The sequence below is a fragment of the Sinohyriopsis cumingii genome, chromosome 10 (assembly GCF_028554795.1).
Source record: "Sinohyriopsis cumingii isolate HCF-2022 chromosome 10, ASM2855479v2, whole genome shotgun sequence".
NCBI classification, from domain to species: Eukaryota; Metazoa; Mollusca; class Bivalvia; order Unionida; family Unionidae; genus Sinohyriopsis; species Sinohyriopsis cumingii.
In genome coordinates this window covers 53,565,377-53,584,729 of record NC_142970.1, presented here as the reverse complement: position 1 = coordinate 53,584,729, position 19,353 = coordinate 53,565,377, and the positions used below count along the sequence as shown (strand labels likewise).

Here is a 19,353-nt window from a genome sequence, read left to right as displayed (position 1 = left end):
ACAAGTTGTGGCAGTGCCAGAACTGGCACTGCATCATGCTTTGTACGAGTGATGAAAAGACAGGCAAGCATGGCTTTCAGTAATGCAGAAGCCTTAAGGCAAATATCCTTATGTTCATAATTAGTTATCTGAAGAAGAAATGCAAAGACATTGAGAGATTTACCAGCAACATATAAAATCACACAAGTACCAGAATACCTGTTAGCTTACTACAAGTAATTGTGGTGAACAGTATTCAAATGGCAATACATATTCCAAATACATTGCATAACAGATCTGTCAGTGTAGTGTTTATGCTTCTGTGGATTTTTTCAATAGGGTTTTTGTGCTGGTACTAGTTTTATTTTAAACTTTCTTAATATTAGCGCACTGTACAACAACATTCTTTGTTAGTGAAGAGTATGTCAGCACATCCTGTTGATGTACTACCCGTGCACCTCAACACACTTTATCAGTCAGGTTATCCATTTATTAAATGCCATTTTGTGTACATAGGAAATCTGAACTTCCAACTTCATGTTGGATTTCAGATCTTCTGCCCCTCAGTGAATCCTTGATAATGAGATGCAGCCAAAACTTTCTTGGAGCTAAATCAGGCATGTATGGAGGATGTGGAAAAGTTTTGGTTGTTGTGGTCCATCAGAAAGTTGGTCGGGATGGCAGATTTGTGCACTGGTATGTTGTCATGGTTACCTTAGGCACCATCATGGATGGGTGGTATGATAGTATTCCAAACTTGTGGCAACATTTTGGATTCATACAAATGTAAATTGACACTAGCCGAGTCAGGCACAGGTATCTGGATGACCAGAACTTTTGCACTGAAAAATAAAGCACATAAAACTTGCTAGACAGTCTGGCTATATCAAGTGAATTTTGGTCTGTGATTATTTTCACTAATCAAATGTTATTATTTTCTGTTTAGTTGGGTTCAAAAGTAAATTGATGTTTCATCACCTGTGACAGTCTTATTCAGATGTCTCTGATGAGTCTTTTCTTGTTTGGTAATTGCAGTCTGAGTACGTATTTGATTGGCCATCAGCAAATACAGGACCGTTCTTGCTCAGATTTTTCTGAGATTCAAATGATTTTCCAGTATATTAAAAACAGCTGACAAATTAATTCCCTTGATAATGTAAATATCTTTCACTCTGTATTAAGTGACTCTTTGAATTGCCTTTCATTTCAACAGCCAATTCTCAATAACCAATTACAGAGCAGTCTTCCTTAATGTGGATCATCTTCCATGAACTCATGATGATCATTAAAACGAAGAAACCTGACGGAGTTGACAGAATTTCATTGGCAAACTTTATCTGGGTTAGCGTTGATATCAGACAGAGTACCCTTTGAATACTGTGATTTTACAGTATGCTTGTTGTGCTGTGGCAGAATTGTTCTCTTTATCTGATAATTTTACATCAGTCATTTACTTTTCTTGTTACATGCATATGGATGCAGATGTCTAGCTTGATCCATGTTAGATGTCTAGATTGATCCATATTAGATGTCTAGCTTGATCCATGTTAGATGTCTACTTGATCCATGTTACATGTCTAGCTTGATCCATGTTAGATGTCTAGCTTGATCCATGTTAGATGTCTAGATTGATCCATATTAGATGTCTAGCTTGATCCATGTTAGATGTCTACTTGATCCATGTTACATGTCTAGCTTCATCCATGTTAGATGTCTAGCTTGATCCATGTTAGATGTTTAGCTTGATCCATGTTAGATGTCTAGCTTGATCCATGTTAGATGTCTAGCTTGATCCATGTTCAGTTGCAGATCATTTAAGAACTTTATTTTGTCCATTGATCAGTGTTACGTTTATTGACAGTTAAAATAAACAAAAAAGTTATAACAGAATATTCAGAATTTTTCAAAAACCACCAGCAATTATACCCATGAACTTAACTGTGTAATGTCAACATAAAGTCTTTTACTACAGTGATATTGTGATGGTACTTGCAAACACAGTATGACTTGGGTTGGAAAGTACATCAAAATAAAAACTTATGGTCTAATTATGTACTCTCACACCCAAATCAGAAGTAAGGTCTAACTGTGTACTCTCACACCCAAATCAGAAGTAAAGTCTCACTGTACTCTTACACCCAGATCAAAAGTAAGGTCTAGCTATGTACCCTCACACCCAAATCAAAAGTTAGGTCTGTCTACACTCACACCCAAATCAGAAGTAAGGTCCCACTATTTACCCTCACACCCAAACTAGAAGTAAGGTCTAGCTATGTATCCTCACACCCAAATCAAAAGTAAGGTCTAGCTATGTACCCTCACACCCAAATCAAAAGTTAGGTCTAACCATGTACTCTCACACCCAAATCAAAAGCAAGGTCTAACTGTGTACTCTCACACCCAAATCAGAAGTAAGGTCTAGCTATGTACGTTCACACCAAAATCAAACCCCATCATTCATATATTGTAGGTTCAATTTTTCTAGTTAATTATTGACATACTTATTCCTGTTTGTATAAGTAGTATTACCAAGGGTAAAGATTGAGGGAATACCTTTTCTTTAAATTTTGTACCCTGTGCAAAAGTGTGGAACACTTTAACAGGGAGTTAAACATTTTGCCATCACACATTATTGTGTATTACAACGTAACATATTTATAAAATATGAGGTGTGGTGGAGAGGAATTGTATGTCTTTTGGTTATCTCCATTAGAGATCAAATATAAATAAAAGGCTTTCCTAAAATGTAGTGAGTAAACAAAATTCCAATTTGATGTAAGCCCCTTCTTTTCATGTGGTTTTTGGTCATTAATAGGGATAATGAAATGAATGTGTGCTGAACTGTTGCCAGGTTAAACAAATGCATGGCAAACATTACTGTAAAAAAAATATAAAAAAATGTATTGTATTATTTGGGAGCCAGTATACCAATCGCTTGCACAGAAAATAAAAAATATTTATTTGCTACCTCAATTCAAGTCTCAAATCTGGGTGGCAGCACAGTTATCATTGACTTGTCCAAGTAAATTAGGGTTTTGGCAGAATGTTGGCCTCAGATTTGTAACTAAAACTGTCAGAAGTGCCAGGTAGACAACAGGTATTTTGGAATTATTGATCCACACTATTTGTAAACATTGCCAATTGTGACTAAATGTATCTGATTTCAGAGTGACATCAGCATTAGTCCGCCTTTATGGAGTTTGTCTTTTACCAAAAATTGACAATGAAGTATTGATCAGAATAGAAATGTGTACATGCACATGTTTATGTATGTTGTTCTTTTTTACTTTTTCTTTGTGCTATACTTTTTTGATTTCTCTACATCTGTCAGACTTCATCTTTATAAATCTACATGTATTAGATTTCTTTTGTGTAATCATGTACACACACACACACACACACACACACACACACACGCACGCACACACTATGGGATCCAGGGATAACATCTATTCTCTTTATTTGGTATATATGTGTTAATTTTCAATTATAATTTGATGCATATTACATGCATTTTCAAACAGAAATAGATTGGCATTGTGTATAAATAAAAATCCATTGGGGTTGTGTATAAATAGAAATATATTGGCGTTGTGTATAAATAGAAATCCTTTGGAGTTGTGTATAAATAAAAATATATTGAGGTTGTGTATAAATAGAAATCCACTGAGGTTATGTATTAATATAAATCCATTATGGTTGTTTATAAATAGAAATCCACTGGGGTTGTGTATGGCTTGTATATAAATAGAAATTCATTGCAGCTGTGTATAAATAAAAATCCATTGAGGTTGTGTATAAATAGAAATCCATAGGGGTTGTGTATGAATAGAAATCAATTGATATTGTGAACAAATGGATATCCACTGGGGTTGTGTAAGTTATTTGTATAAATAGAAATCTGTTGAGGTCATGTATAAATAGAAATCCATTGAGGTCATGTATAAATAGAAATCCATTGAGGTCATGTATAAATAGAAATCCATTGAGGTCATGTATAAATAGAAATCCACTGAGGTTGTGTGTAAATATAAATTCATCGGGGTTGTGTAAAAATATAAATACATTGGGGTTGAGCACTTAGCAGTTTTTTACTTGTTGCTTACTTGAAAGACCTTCCCATACACTATGAGTCCTTACCATTGACCTAGTTCCATCCTTTCAATACAATCTGACCAAGTGCATGGCCAAGTAAAGTAGAGCACTGCTCCATGGGAGCTAGGTAATGGGTGCTCTTGTTTGTGGTGCAAGTTGGAATCCTACTTGGAAAGAATTTGAACTCTCTTACCTTTTTTTATTACATTTGTGACATTAGGTCATTATAGTTACAATAGGGCAGTTAATTTGGCCCCTTTGCCCATTTACATATTATCTTACATACATCAGATCATTAGGTCATTGCATGGGGTAACATTATAGTGAATTGTATAATTAAAGTGTGTAATCTATTTCTTTTGTTCCATTCCAACTTGGCTATGTTACAGCTGTTTTATATCCTGCAATAGCAGTTGATTCTTAGATTGTCAAAACCGTTAATTAAACACCAGTTTAGTTTGTTGTATTGTCAGAGATATGGGTATTTTGTGCCACACATTTTAGCACATTAGTCCTGTTAAATAAATATTAATCCAAATCTGGTATAATTGTAATGATTTTTTATTCCTGAGATCTGATGGAGGAAAATATTTTGATTTTAAATTGTTGGTTGTTTGGATATAAGGATTCTAAGTTTGGATATATGTCTTCAGGAAAATGTTCTTTTTCCAGAAAGGAGGTGAAGAGGAAGAAATCAAACAGTATGTTACATTTTGATAATCACCTTTTTCTGTCAATGAAAATTAATTACCACCTTCAGGATTTAGAGAATTCATTAAGCTCTTTTGTGGTGAACTGTGAATCAGCTATTTTTAATATATACCAACCAGTTATTGTGCATTCCATGGGTACCAGTTATTTTGAAGTTTCATATGTACCAATTCTTGTGAATTTTGTGGATACCAGTTGTTGTGATTTTGTGATAACAGTTATTGTGATCTCACCGGCAACAGTTGTGGATTTCCAGGGTTACAATTGTTGTGGATTTCCAAGGTTACAATTGTTGTGGGTTTCCAGGGTTACAATTTTGGATTTCCTGGGTATCAGTTGTTGTGAATTTCCTGGGTACCAGTTGTTGTGGATTTCCTGGGTATTAGTTGTTGTGGATTTCCTGGGTACCAGTTGTTGTGGATTTCCTGGGTACCAGTTGTTGTGGATTTTGTGGATGCAGCAAACCACAAATTAGACATTCAACAAACAGTATTTCTTCAGCGGAAAAATCTATTACCATATGTATGTGCTTATAGGTCAAGTCAAACTGCAAACATCATATACCCTGATCTGCCATTGCACGATGTACTAGCAGATCAGGGTCTGTGATGTTTGTTCAACTTATTGCTTGTAACAAACCAAAGAGACCCAGAAATGCTGGCACATTGTGTTAGGGTAGATCTGGGTCTGTACCATTTGCAGTTGGACTCATTTTTAATACATTAATGAAAATTGATAACCATGAAAATAGACTGACTCATAGAAGCTTATTTTTAGTCGTAGATGGAAAAAAATATGGGGGTTTGAGTGTGGTGATTTATAGGGATGGAAAAAAGTAAGGGTGTGGGATGTGGTGATTTTAGGAGTTTTATATACTCTCTTTCATCCTGTCTTATTTCTTTTTGGTTAACTCAACTCTGTCTTCTATCCGTCCTCTCCTCCTTTGCACTGTTTGATCTCCAGCCTGTTGGACCACATCACATATGGGACATTTAAATGGTTTAAAGAATTCCAAAATGTAGCTTCGTTTTACCAAGAATATATTATGCCATGGTTGCTCACTGTTTTTAAAAGATGAAGATATTTTCGATGTATGGATGTCATTAAGATTAAATGCGAATGCAGAAGTTAATATTTTCCTTTCTTTTCAGGAAGAACACGAACTTATGGTGACACAAATTACAGCAGCTCCACAACTAATTTAGGTCGACCCTATGCCCCCCACTACCGAGATAACACACCTTACCTCAGCAGGAGTCACTATGGCTTCTCTTCAGGTGAGTTTTATTTAAAACCTTCTTTCTTCTAGTTCCATAGGTAAAATAATGTAAAGTAAAGACAGTTGTTTGAATATCAAAAGCATATTTTGTGCCTTCAGATGTGCAATGCCTGGATGTGGTTGGGGTATATAATGTTACCCATGTCTGTGTGTGTGTGTGTGTGTGTGTGTGTGTGTGTGTGTGTGTGTGTGTGTGTGATTAGGATTTTTAACGTAGCTTTTAACAATTTTTCAGTCATATCGCTATGACGTCTGCAGTGTGGCATTTTATTGTGATGTCTAGCACTGGGGCATCATGCCACAGACATGTAGCATGATGTCCCACCCAGTCACATTATCCTGACACCAGGCCGACCAGTCCTAACACTAACCTCTTAATGCTGAGCGCCAAGCGAGGCAGCTGTTAGTATCATTCTTGTAAGTCTTAGTTATCACTCGGCCAGGGTTCAAACCCATGACCTCTAACCACTAGGTCACCGGAGCGGTCTTACCCATGTCTGTGTGTCAGCCTGTGTGGCATATAATGTTGCCCTTGTTTGTATGTCAGTCTGTGGGGCATATGCTGTTGCCCTTGACTGTGTCAGCCTGTGGGGCATATACTGTTGCCCTTGTCTGTGTGTCAGTCTGACTGGTTTAGTTTTGTGTTTATATGTGTTTCTGAGGCATTGTGGTGGCATCTTTGTAATTTGTTGTCCGATGTGATCAAGTGGTTGTAAATGAAGACTTGAGAAGATCATATTGTCTTTACATAGTGATATAATAGGGCTGTATTTGATGATTTTAAGAGATTATGATGGCTCTGCTTTCTTTAATGGACCTATGGCCAGGGCAGATCTATGGCAAGGGAAGACCTATGGCCATGGCAGATCTATGGCAAGGGCAGATCGATGTTTAGGGAAGACATATGGCCAGGGCAGATCTATGGCTAGAGCAGGCCTTTGGCGGGGACAGATCTATGGCCAGGGTGTGGACATATGATCAGAGCAATTCAACTATAACATATCTGTTAGCGCAATGCATCATAAAAAATCAAAACATCTTATGTTGACACTTATCCCATGTGATTAACTTTGTAAAGCATTTTGAAAATGTTATGAAATTGGTTGGGGAAAACATCTTTAAACTGTCGATTTGAATTTTGTATGTTGTGGTGGTTGGTCTGTGTGTTTCGGTACCTTAATCTGTGTGTTATGATAGAGTGGTCTGTGTGTTGTGGTGGTTGGTCTATGTGTTATGGTACCTTGATCTATGTGTTATGATAGAGTGGTCTGTGTGTTGTGGTTGGTCTATGTGTTATGGTAACTTGATCTATGTGTTATGATAGAGTGGTCTGTGTGCTGTGGTGGTTGGTCTGTGTGTTATGGTAGCTTGATCTATGTGTTATGATAGATTGGTTGTTTGTTGTGGTGGTTGGTCTGTGTGTTATGGAAGCTTGAGGTATGTGTTATGATAAAGTGGACTATGTGTTGTGTTTGCTTTGTTAATGTGTTGTTGTAGTTTGGTCTGTGTGTTGTGGTTGGTCTATGTGTTATGGTAGCTTGATCTATGTGTTATGGTAGAATGGTCAGTGTGTTGTGGTAGTTTGGTCTATGTGTGCTATGGTAGCTTGGTCGATGTGTTGCGGTAGTTTGGTCTGTGTGTGTTATGATTGTTTTGCATACAAGTGACAGAACCAATACATTTGGTCAGTAGATTCTAGATTTTGCTCAGCAGATTGACTTCTGAACCAGTAGATTTTGTACAGACATAAATTGTACATACTTTATGGGGATTGGTAACAATACAAGTGCATTTCATGCCATAACATGTATTCTCAGACATGACACTTCTGACTCCTACAGATGTTTTGAACTTTTCTGTCCCATTGAGGGGCATGGACCTGAGTTATATTATATGATGTCTTAGTACAATTGTGTGAACATTTGTGGAGTCTCTGAATCTAGGAAAATAACTTTAACCAATTTAGTAAAATGATATGCATTGAGGAATGGTGAATTTTTTCTTTGTCACAAAACGTGCTGGAAAAAGTCTTTGCAGTTATTATCTCCTAATTCATCTTTGCTCCAGTCTCAAACAAGGCCTTCAAAGTGGGCATGTTTTTTCAGAAGAATCAGTACTCAGGTCTCAAACAAGGCCTTCATAGTGGGCATGTTTGTTAAAGAAGAACCTTTGCTCTAGTCTCAAACAAGGCCTTCAAAGTGGGCATATTTGTTACAGAAGAATCAGTGCTTCACTCAAACAAGGCCTTCAAAGTGGGCATGTTTGCTACAGAAGAATCAGTGCTTCACTCAAACAAGGCCTTCAAAGTGGGCGTATTTGTTACAGAAGAATCAGTGCTTCACTCAAACAAGGCCTTCAAAGTGGGCATATTTGTTACAGAAGAATCAGTGCTTCACTCAAACAAGGCCTTCAAAGTGGGCATGTTTGCTACAGAAGAGTCATTGCTCCTATATGATGGTGTCATACCTGATAATATAATCTACTCCTCCGTGTACTATCTTAAAATCCACTTTGCATGAAACACAATGTGAGGACCTTTATGACTCACCAGTGCACTAACTTAACTCTGATTTCCGGTGGGTGGGGTTTTTTTAACATTGTGGAATGCACACATTTCGTCATTTGACATAATTTATCAGAAAACCTATAAACCCTGCCCTTAAATATTTCTCTTAAAAGATTCAGAATACTTATTTAGAGACCCAAAAGTCATTGTGGACAACCTTTGATCCCATTATTACTTATGACACCTCCCAAGAATGCCAGCTTTGGCTTTAAACTTGCCCATTTACAACAGTATTGTAATCATAGACATTAGCCTTTATTTTTAGTTTTTAACCCAACTGCTAAAATCATATCATTGAACCAGTTGTTGTAATGGTTCGGTTGTGCTTATATACATCTGAAAGAACGACAGGTATAAGATGATGTTGTCTACATTTGCAACATGTGCAGTGTGTTGGCATACATCTGTGTTAATCTCATGTACCGTAACCAAAATTTCTTTGATGTGATAATTATGGAGATGCACTACATAAAGCATGCAGCTATTCAGAATGGATGCTTGCATGTACTTGAAATATGCACTTGAACAAAGTACATAAACTTTAGCAGTTATAAAGATAGGGAAATGAACTTTTCCAGAGTAGACAGTACCTGTTTTTGATAGTGCAATAGATAAATTTTAAAATATAAAAAAAAAAAAAATTATTGGCTGTTTTTTTTCTCCAATTTACCTTCAAAGTCCAGAAAATGAAAATGGTCAAGAGGAGCTAGCAGTCTTTTGATACATGCACATCTGAAGTAAAGCCAGAATGTATACCAACCAGCTCAAATGACACGCACCCATCAGCCATGTTTTTTTAACAGTATTTAAAATATACAGGATGTTTTTTTTAAACAGCCAGGATTACCAGTGAGGAAAATTTGGGACTGTTCTGGTCTTCAAAAATCGAGCTGAGACATAAAAGAAACGACGAGGAAGCATTATCCCATTGGACACTGGTGTTTGTTAGGTTTTTACCTTTTGTTTAAAATGCCATAAAAGGTACTGTTATTTCTGAATGTTCATTTGAAATGAATTAAGTATTTACAGTGAAACCTGTATATAAAGGACACTGAAGGTGCCACAAAAGTTTCCTTTTTATAAAGATGTCCTTTAGACAGAGGTGAGAAGTAATATTGAAATAAGAAAAGGGATCTTCATATGGTGTCTTGTATCAGAAATTGTCCTTTATATAGAGGTTAAACAATATTGAAAATATGAAAAGTCATAAATTCTCTACCATCTGTCCTTGATATAGATGTTAAAAGTATGAAAAAGGATTAATCAGTGTTCTCCAGTATCGGGTGTCCTTTATATTGAGGTTGTATTATGTTTGCAGTGACACTTTCAGCAGTCTAGGTGTGGTTGAACTTTGGCACTTGTTAAAGGTAGAAAATGCACACAAGTTTTATCCTCAATAGTTTTCACTGTACCAGATTATTTGTCATTTCCCATTTTTGTTTTTTCCCCCCATACTTAGCAATTCAAGAAAAATCAGTGTTGTGAAAGTTTTATCATCAATAGTTTGACATGAAGCATATTTTAGGAGGTCATCAGTAAAGTTGGGAGTTCAGAAGATCTCTGTTATTTTCTCACGAGTGCAATTCAGTTTGGAATGGCTCCAATTTGTTGAGATTTTTATCCCAGGCATAAGGTTTCTAACCCCAATATCATTTAAATCTTGGCAACAATTAGTGAATCTGCTGAGAAAATCTGGGAAGACATTTCCTGATTTCTTGTGCAGGAGAGATATGTAAGTACATGTATCAATCTATTTATAGACACCATCCGCCCTCAACACATTCCATTGCCTATTTGTCAATATGTGAATCTGGAGGACTGTATGTTTTATATGTACATTACATTCAAATTTGACAAATGGGGACCATATTTTATGCATATTACATAATGATTAGACAGATGGGTACCATATTATATGTACATTACATTCAAAGTTGACAAATGGGGACCATATTATATGTACATTACATACAAGTCTGACAAATGGGGACCATTGCAGTTTTTTTGCCATTGATAATCTAATGCTGATAAAGTGAAATAGAAGCTTGAATAACAAAATGCAGCCTCTGCCTCTCTTTATTGTATTTGCTTAAAGAATTTGCATGTATCAGTCTGGGAACAAAATACAGTACAAACTGAACCCATATGTGGATTGTTTACATCAAGCGAAGACATTTAGATTTAATTCCATCCGAAATTGTTAACGTCATTGGCTGAGATTATTATATTAAAACATACTTTTTACCTTAAATGTTGTTGCTACCTTGTGAATTTAGGGCCATATCGACATGGGTTTTTTCAAAGAATTCTTATTGTGTCGAGTTGGTTCTAAAGTTGAAAATGGTGCCTGCCAGACATGCACTGGTCATAGGCAAGGAAAGATTATGCAATGGTCTGGCATCTGGCATCGGGTGTAAGGCTTCAAATAGCACAAATGTTATTGCTGCACCTCCAAAACTACGGCATACATCCCAAAGTCTGTTTGATCCTAAATATAATGTTGCCCCTCAGAAATTATTATGGCCACAAAGGTGGCCATCTGGAATATCTTGACAACATTATTCCACCTGATTGGATGGTCATTTCAACATATGGTTTTCACTGAAAGACTTCTTATGATGTCATGTTTGTCCTAAGTGAAAATGATGTTGATTTGACAACAAATATGACCACCATGGCATGATGGTCATCTTAATTATCTTTTTGTCTGAAAGGATGAGGTTACTGGCATTGTGTACTGGCATTGTGTTTTCACTTAAAGATTTTTATGACATCAAGTAGGTTATGAAATTGAAAATGGTGTTCATCTGAGATCCAATATAGCTGCCACAGTGGCTCACTTGAAAATCTTGTTATTTATACTTATCTTGAACAGATGTTCATATATACATGCTGTTTTCACTAAAAGACTGCTTAGGATGTTTAGTTGCCCACAGGTGAAAATTGTGCCAATCTGACAATCCAGCATGGCCACCATGGCCTCCATCTTGAAAACCTAGTTATTGCTACTCCTCATGAATGGATGGTTATAAAAACATGGGGTTTTCACTAAATGACTTCTTATTTTGTTGCTCTCAAATAAACATGGTTCTGATCAGATCTTGGTGGCCATCTTTGAATTTTTTAATTACTTTTTTAGGGTTATCATATTGACAACTAACTTTCACTATAATACTTCTCAATATATGCAGCGTCTATTCTGGTACTGAAAATATAGGGGAGAAATTCTCCGCTTCATCTTTAAAGACATTAAAACAATTTAAATACAGGTGCAGGGGGATTTACAGATATAAAGGTAGTGCTTACAAATAGTATGCATAATAACACTGCATTATGATGATCTTTTGCACTGTTTTTTAAATTACGATGATTAGACCCTGTATATCTAGTTGCTCCTAAATGATTTTTATTGTATTTATTGATTTTAACTCTTTATTTACATTATTGGCTTAATCTTGCCAAGAAAATGATAGTTAAATACATTCTCCAAGGACTCGACCATGGTAGCTGACTTAGTCTCCAAGGACACGACTGTGGTAGCCGACTCAGTCTCCAAGGACATGACTGTGGTAGCTGACTCCGGCTGGCCTAGGTGGGTATCAAATCTGTGGGCCTTGGTTTCTGAGTCGGATGCTCTGCCAAATGTACTGCAGCAGTTTCATTGTCCAAAATAAAAATGATGGCAATGTGAGCTCCTGAAATCGGACAGATCCTTTAAAAGCTACTTGATGAAAATGAATGGCCTTAAAAACATAATATAAACAAATTATTTTTCCATGCAATATATAGTTGTTCCTGTATCTTTATGGTTACTGTTCTTGAACAGACATTTGTATTGATACAGGGTTTTCACCAAAACACCAGCAACATGTAGCAAGTTTGAATGAAGATGCTGCCCATGTGACCTCCAACAAGGCATCATTCCTTTCTTGAAAACCTTTGTATCACTACATGTGCTTCTTTTTCACGAATGGTGACATTTACATTGGATTTTCATTAAAACACTTCTTGCAATATTTAAGATTTGAAAACCAGACCAAATTGACCATGGAGTCAAGTCAGAGGTCATTGCTTGTAAATTTTTTTAAACTTCACTGAGTGTGAACAAGTGAATTTTGACCAGACTTTGTAATTTAGTCTTGGGTAGTTGATAGTCACTAATATTAAGGTCAACAATCTTAAGTTAGATTTTGCTTGTTGTGACCTGTAAGCAAGATAACAAAGAAGTACAAATAGAGTTTATCATTTAGCCCAGTTTTTGGATATATCTAAGAATACCTTGAATGATCTTGGCATGTGATTATATCTTGACATTGTCTTGGATGGGTTCATTACTCTTCTCTCCATAATATTGGGTTAAGAGTTAAAAGTCATGATAACAACTTGTGCTCCACTTGGTGAACCTGTCAACTTAAACATGAAACAATAGTTTTGTTACCAGATTTGATATGTTGCATTTTCTCAAGAATATTGGATGGTTTCAATGCTTGGCAGTTAAGTAGAAGAAATACATGTAGTCTTATTTTGGACTCCTGAAAATTCATTTTGGCCAGATCGGCCTGGTGTCAGGATAATATGACTGGGTGGGACAGAATGCTACATGTCTGCGACATGATGCCCTAGTGCTAGACATCACTATAAACTGTCACACTGCAGACATCGTAGTGATATGACTGAAAAATTGTTAAAGCTATGTTAAAAATCCAAATCACACATCACACACACAGAAAGGGTGAAAGACATGGCCATGGAAGATGTAAAGAACTTGTTACAGTGCATTAGAAGGCATAAAGAGTGACCTCTCTTTCTGACTAAACTTTGTGCATAGTAGATGTGGGGTTATGTGATGGTATGTTGTCGAAGTAGCACTTCTTCAGATGGTTAGAGTGTGTCAGAAACCATTTCCAAAACACTGGCATTTTGTGATGATGTGCTGTCAACTTTTGTTTGGTGATTTGTTTTATTTGAAAAAAAATTGAGGAATGTGTTTCTTCTTGATGTGACACATACCAAAAAATGTAACGTTTAGTAATTATCTATACTTTTGGTCTGAAGGAGCTGTAAGAATAACACTAACTCAATCACTTAGTCAAATGAATAGCAAATTCTGAGTGGTTAACACATTAACCCCTGGTGACGACTTTACATGGCAGGAGGTAGTACCCTACTGCCGAGCTCTGTAGTGTCAAGGTCATGTATGATACACTAAAGTGGGTGGTATTATAGAAAGGTAGGCAGATGTAGCTCTACAATGATACCAATAATCTGGAATTTCTAGTTGCGCTACAAAATACAGAAGGGGAAAACCTCAGGTTTTGGACCCAATTTTTTTCTACCCAAACTTTGCCCATGGTCGGAATCTGATTTTGTGTCCAGATTTTAGACTTTTTGGTCTCAGATCTAAGGCAGACCAATATGAACTGCAAACAGATAGATGAACCTTTGCAAAAAGTAGGATAAAATGGGCAATTGGAATAGAGTGGTCTCAGTACGAAAATAATGGGTCCGTTAAGCAAAAATAAAATTAAAAAAACTCCAACTTTTAGCCTTCTGCTCATGCGTGAGCCAAATAGCCAATGAAAATGATGTTTCTAACACAACTTGGCAGTATGTTATTGGAAGATCACCTGGAAGTTGGTGTTTTAGAATATATTCAGAAATAGCTTTCAAAATGTGTTTCTTACTCGAATTTCAGGCGAAAACAACAAAAACCTCCAGGGGTTAATGTGTTAATACATGAAATGATAACAAATTATTAATTCTTTTGTAAACAATGTTTTTTTTTAAGAACAACAGCAAAATTTGTGGATTATTAATTTCATAGAGGAATACCTTTCCTTTTACAGATTCCAAGAAAAATGGGTATTAGTTTTTTTACATTGTAATTAATAGTTTAGAATGTAAATATATATTTCTTGCTATCCTGTATTGTTTGTTTATTTGTTAACTGTTTTCTTGTTCTTTTTACCACTGGAATATCATTACCTTGCATCAGAATGCACCTACATGAAGTCTGGTTCTCTAATCAGGTTCTTGACATACCTTTTGCCTTTGTCAGAAATCATGTACCAGTCTAGATAGATATTTCTTACTTCCTTCTCAGAGGAACTGGATAAGAAAAGCATGTGAATCAGAGAGTTTGGAGTATTTCCAAAGCCATCGAGTTATCCACATTGAAAACTGAATATAAATATATACTTAGTGGCCAAAGTAAATTCAGTAATTACAGTTGAACTTCTCAAACTCTACCCACCTTGTAAAAGGATGTTCTTTTTAACATGAAATGCATGATGGTGATGAATAAATTAAAATCTCCTTTGACACTTAGGACACCCATACCATATTGGCCAAATTTTAAGTGAGTTCTTGAGTGTGGTATTTTCAGAAACATTGGACAATAAGTAATGTATCTTAAAATGTCAAATACATGATCATTTAAAAGATATGCATCATTTGTATTATAATAAATTATATATACGATACTGGAACATCACTTTGGGAAATGCATGGAGTCGATTTAAAGGAGATGTTTTAGCTTGGACATAGTACAGGACAGCTTATGTTATACCTCTGGCATTGTGAACAGTCAGGTTAATAGTGCAAATGGAAAATTTTATTTTTTTAACAGTCACTGCTGCCAGCTGTATCAAATAGTTCTTCATTGTTCTTGGTATACTCTTTGTATCATTCTGAGACATCCAGGAGAAAAGTGGGTCACAACAACCTACATTGTTTTCACTTCAGTTTTCATTGCTTTGTAACAAAATCTAGTTCCAGTAACTTGGCCCACTTTTTGTTTTCATTGCCTCTTAACAAAATCTAGCCCCAGTAAATTGGCCCACTTTAGTTTTCATTGTCTTATTATGGAAACCAATATAAGGGCCTGTTATGGAAACCAGTATAAGGGCCTGAGGAAAAACTACTAAGCAACAGGAGAACAATGTGCCCAAAAATCAGTTCCAGTGTTTCCCTTTACGCACATTTGTGCATCAAGGATGCACGCTGGAGAAAATTGATGCATGCCTTTTGTTGCAGTGCATTTTTTGGGCACAAAGGATTTGCATAACGTGATGAGGATTTATTTAATACCCAATGCATTGGATGATGGATGGCATCGTGTATACTTCGAGTATAGTCATTGACTTTTTCCCCGCTTTGTTTGCTCCCTGCCTTGCGCTTCTCTATTCGTATAGCAGAGTGCAAGACAGGGAACATACAAAACAATGAACCAGACTAGCATAAGCAATGTTATGATGGAGCAGCTTACCCTAATCTTGCAAGCTCTCACGCAATTTCTATCGAGCTCAGCAAGCTGTCATCTAGATGTTTAACCTCAAGGCATGCTGCACTAGAAAGTGATCTCCAGATTAAAACGTCATGCAATTAAAAGCATTAGCGAAGAAAGTGAAAGAAGCAGAACACAAAAAGTAACTGTGGATCTAACTTTAATGAAAAAAGGAGAAAATAATTCCATTGACTGGAATAAGGCACATCCATTAGGATTACCAATATGACCTATGATCGCATGATTGCGAAGACTGCAAAAGTGAATAATCCTTTTGTGACAGGGTTTTAGAATTTTTTTAAAATCTGCACATGTTTCATGTTCTCCACAAGACATCTGGAGAACACATTATAACCCAAGACATTCTTTCACAACAAAGAAATCAGTAAACTTGCAGACACAGATGCGTTATTTGGATTACAAAGTCAGCGAGTTATTGCAGATTTTGTTGGTTTTTAACTTTGCTGCAATAAAAGAAGGATCATAAAGTTCAAGTGTAACTTATTAGAAAGAAGATGAATCATTATCCTCCTTGATATTTGGATAAATGTGTTCTAGGACGAAGTACAATGAAACCGATGACAGTACACATTTTATGAAAGGCAGTAAATTAACTGCCATTTGGTTAAAAAGATTTATTTGGCTTTTTGTATTGGCTTGTATGTAATGTGTTGGGCTATAATATTGCTTCATATTGATTATAAGGAGATTGTTAAAAGTACGACTTTAAAAGAAAAATGGACTAATAAAATTATTCTTTGAATGGACAGTGCATTTGTTTGTTAATTGTGCATGTTGGTTTATTTGTATGTTTAGAGGGAGAGAAAGAGTATGTTGTGCAAGTTGCAGTATCCTATTTCAAGCTGAAAAAGTACAAGTAATTTGAAAATTTGTCAGTACATTTTTGACCCCCACTTTTTTTATTTGACCCCCAGTTCTGACACCAAGGTTTTTTTTAAACCCTCAATTTTACACCCCTGGGAGATACGCTGCAGTCCTTACTTGTCATGTCAGTATGATTATTTGTTATTTCAGCATGAATAGTCATGTCATCATGATTACTCATCATATCATTATGACTGATAATGTTGACATGATTACTCATATTGTCAGCATGACTACTTGTCATGTCAGCATGATTACTCATAATGTCTGCATGATTACTTGTCATGTCACTATGATTACTTCTCATATAGCATCATCAATTATGTCAGTCTAATTACAGAGGATAAAGTGAAGGCAATTCCAGTTGAAATAAAGGATCTGGATGATTGTGATTTATTATTTTCCCGTTAAGAGTATATTTCTATCTGACTGTATGCAGAGACTAAGTAAAAGAAACTACTTTGTATGGGAAGTATACACTTGTAAACACCTGTGTGCCGTTCTGTTTATTTAAGCAATGGCTGAGTTGACAGGATTTTGATAATCCACTACATGTACACAATTGCTTAAAAAGGGGGAAAAGTTGAGAAACGGCAGACACATAAATCAAACCCAACAGAAAGATTTGTGGGTTTCTAGGAGTAAATACTATGTCCAACTTGGCTGTTTTTTGTGTGGTCTTATTAACATTTCTACAGGTGTTATTATCTAGTCTACCAGCACACACCTTCATTTGTTTTGCCTCCCACACATTGCAGGTATTTTAATCAAGAAATTGTTTCTTGATAATGTACTGTTTACCTAGCATACAGTGTAAATATGCAATATATTAGGAGCATGTTCCATTGATATAACATGATCACAAGTCAGATCCACTGATATAGCATGATCGCAAGTCAGATACATTGATATAACATGATCACACATCAGATACATTGATATAACATGATCACAAGTCAGATCCATTGATACAGCATGATCACAAGTCAGATACATTGATATAGCATGATCACAAGTAAGATCCATTGATATAACATGATCACAGGTCAGATACATTGATATAGCATGATCACAAGTCAGATCCATTGATATAAAATGATCACAAGTCAGATACATTGATATAACATGATCACAAGTCAGATACATTGATATAACATGATCACAAGTCAGATCCATTGATACAGCATGATCACAAGTCAGATACATTGATATAGCATGATCACAAGTCAGATACATTGATATAGCATGATCACAAGTCAGATACATTGATATAGCATGACCACAAGTCAGATACATTGATATAGCATGATCACAAGTCAGATACATTGAAATAGCATGATCACAAGTCAGATTCTTGTCATTAGAACAAATAAAAAAAGGATGCAACATTCTGATTAACAGACCAAACCTATTTCATCCTGCTAACTCTACTTTGGGGAGGGGGAGGGGGGAATATAAAGTTTGCCCCAAAAAATGGGTAGAAAAAGATCTAATTAGTAATAGGATGTTATATTATAGACAGTTACTAATGGGCTATTGTATTATAGGCAGTTACTAATGGGCTATTATATGATAGACAGTTATGAATGGGCTATTGTATTATAGGCAGTTACTAATGGGCTATTGTATTATAGGCAGTTACTAATGGGCTGTTATATTATGGACAATTAGTAATGGGCTATTATAATATAGACAGTTAGTAATGGGCTATTATAATATAGACAGTAATGGCTTATTATATTATGGACAGTTACTAATGGGCTATTATATTATAGACAGTTGCTAATGGGCTATTATATTATGGACAGGTTGTTAGTAACAGGTTGTTTTAATATAAACAGTTAGTAAGGGGAAACTTGACCTATACGTTTCTACTCCATGAGTCCTGTGTGTGTTAGATATTGACATTAGAGTAGTGCAAGAAAATGCACAAGAGCCTATGCGTTTCTTTGTATTTTGCATTTCTTGAACTCTACAAAAATGTTTTTTTTTGTTGTTATAGAAATGTTCAATAATAATCATAGGTTATTGCATTTGTATGAGGAAATACGAATGAATTTTTTTCAGAGTAATAAGGCACAACCTTGGGAGTGTAATATTAGTCTTTAAAAATAGTTCATACTTTCCCATACGGATGCAGTAACCTTTTTGTTATAGATTCATTTCATTTTCCTACCTAAGGCTTAATAAAAGAAGAATACACTACAAGAAACAAAGTAATTGAATTTATGCTGTATTTCAGAATAAATACACAACCAAAGATTCATCAATACACATTAATAATAGTAATAGGTACATAGCACCACCCAGTGACCTTTGAACTTTGTCACTCATGACATTAGTTTTTAAAAAATTCTCATTTGTTCTGCTTAAAATTGAAAATACTCTTACAGTTGGTCTGGAATGGATGGATTGTGTTTTTCTGTTGATCCAACACAATTCTGCATTTCTCCTTATGATGGACTGAATTTATTGGGTCAGTTCATTGTAGTAAGGAGAATGTGATTTCATTTGGAAATGTAGTTGAAATTACAGTACAGTTTCAGTGTGTAT

General features: G+C 35.7%; 1 protein-coding gene across 8 annotated transcripts in view; it reads left to right on the top strand.

Moving 5' to 3' along the window:
• LOC149790167 (uncharacterized) overlaps window positions 1-19,353 on the top strand; it is a 332,923-nt gene that overhangs the window by 74,226 nt on the left and 239,344 nt on the right. For all 8 annotated transcript variants that reach the window (XM_089972151.1, XM_089972152.1, XM_089972150.1 and 5 more), the window contains exon 2: window positions 5,937-6,062. In XM_089972151.1, coding sequence (XP_089828277.1) covers window positions 5,937-6,062 — 126 coding nt within the window. The remainder of the gene's footprint in view (window positions 1-5,936; window positions 6,063-19,353) is intronic.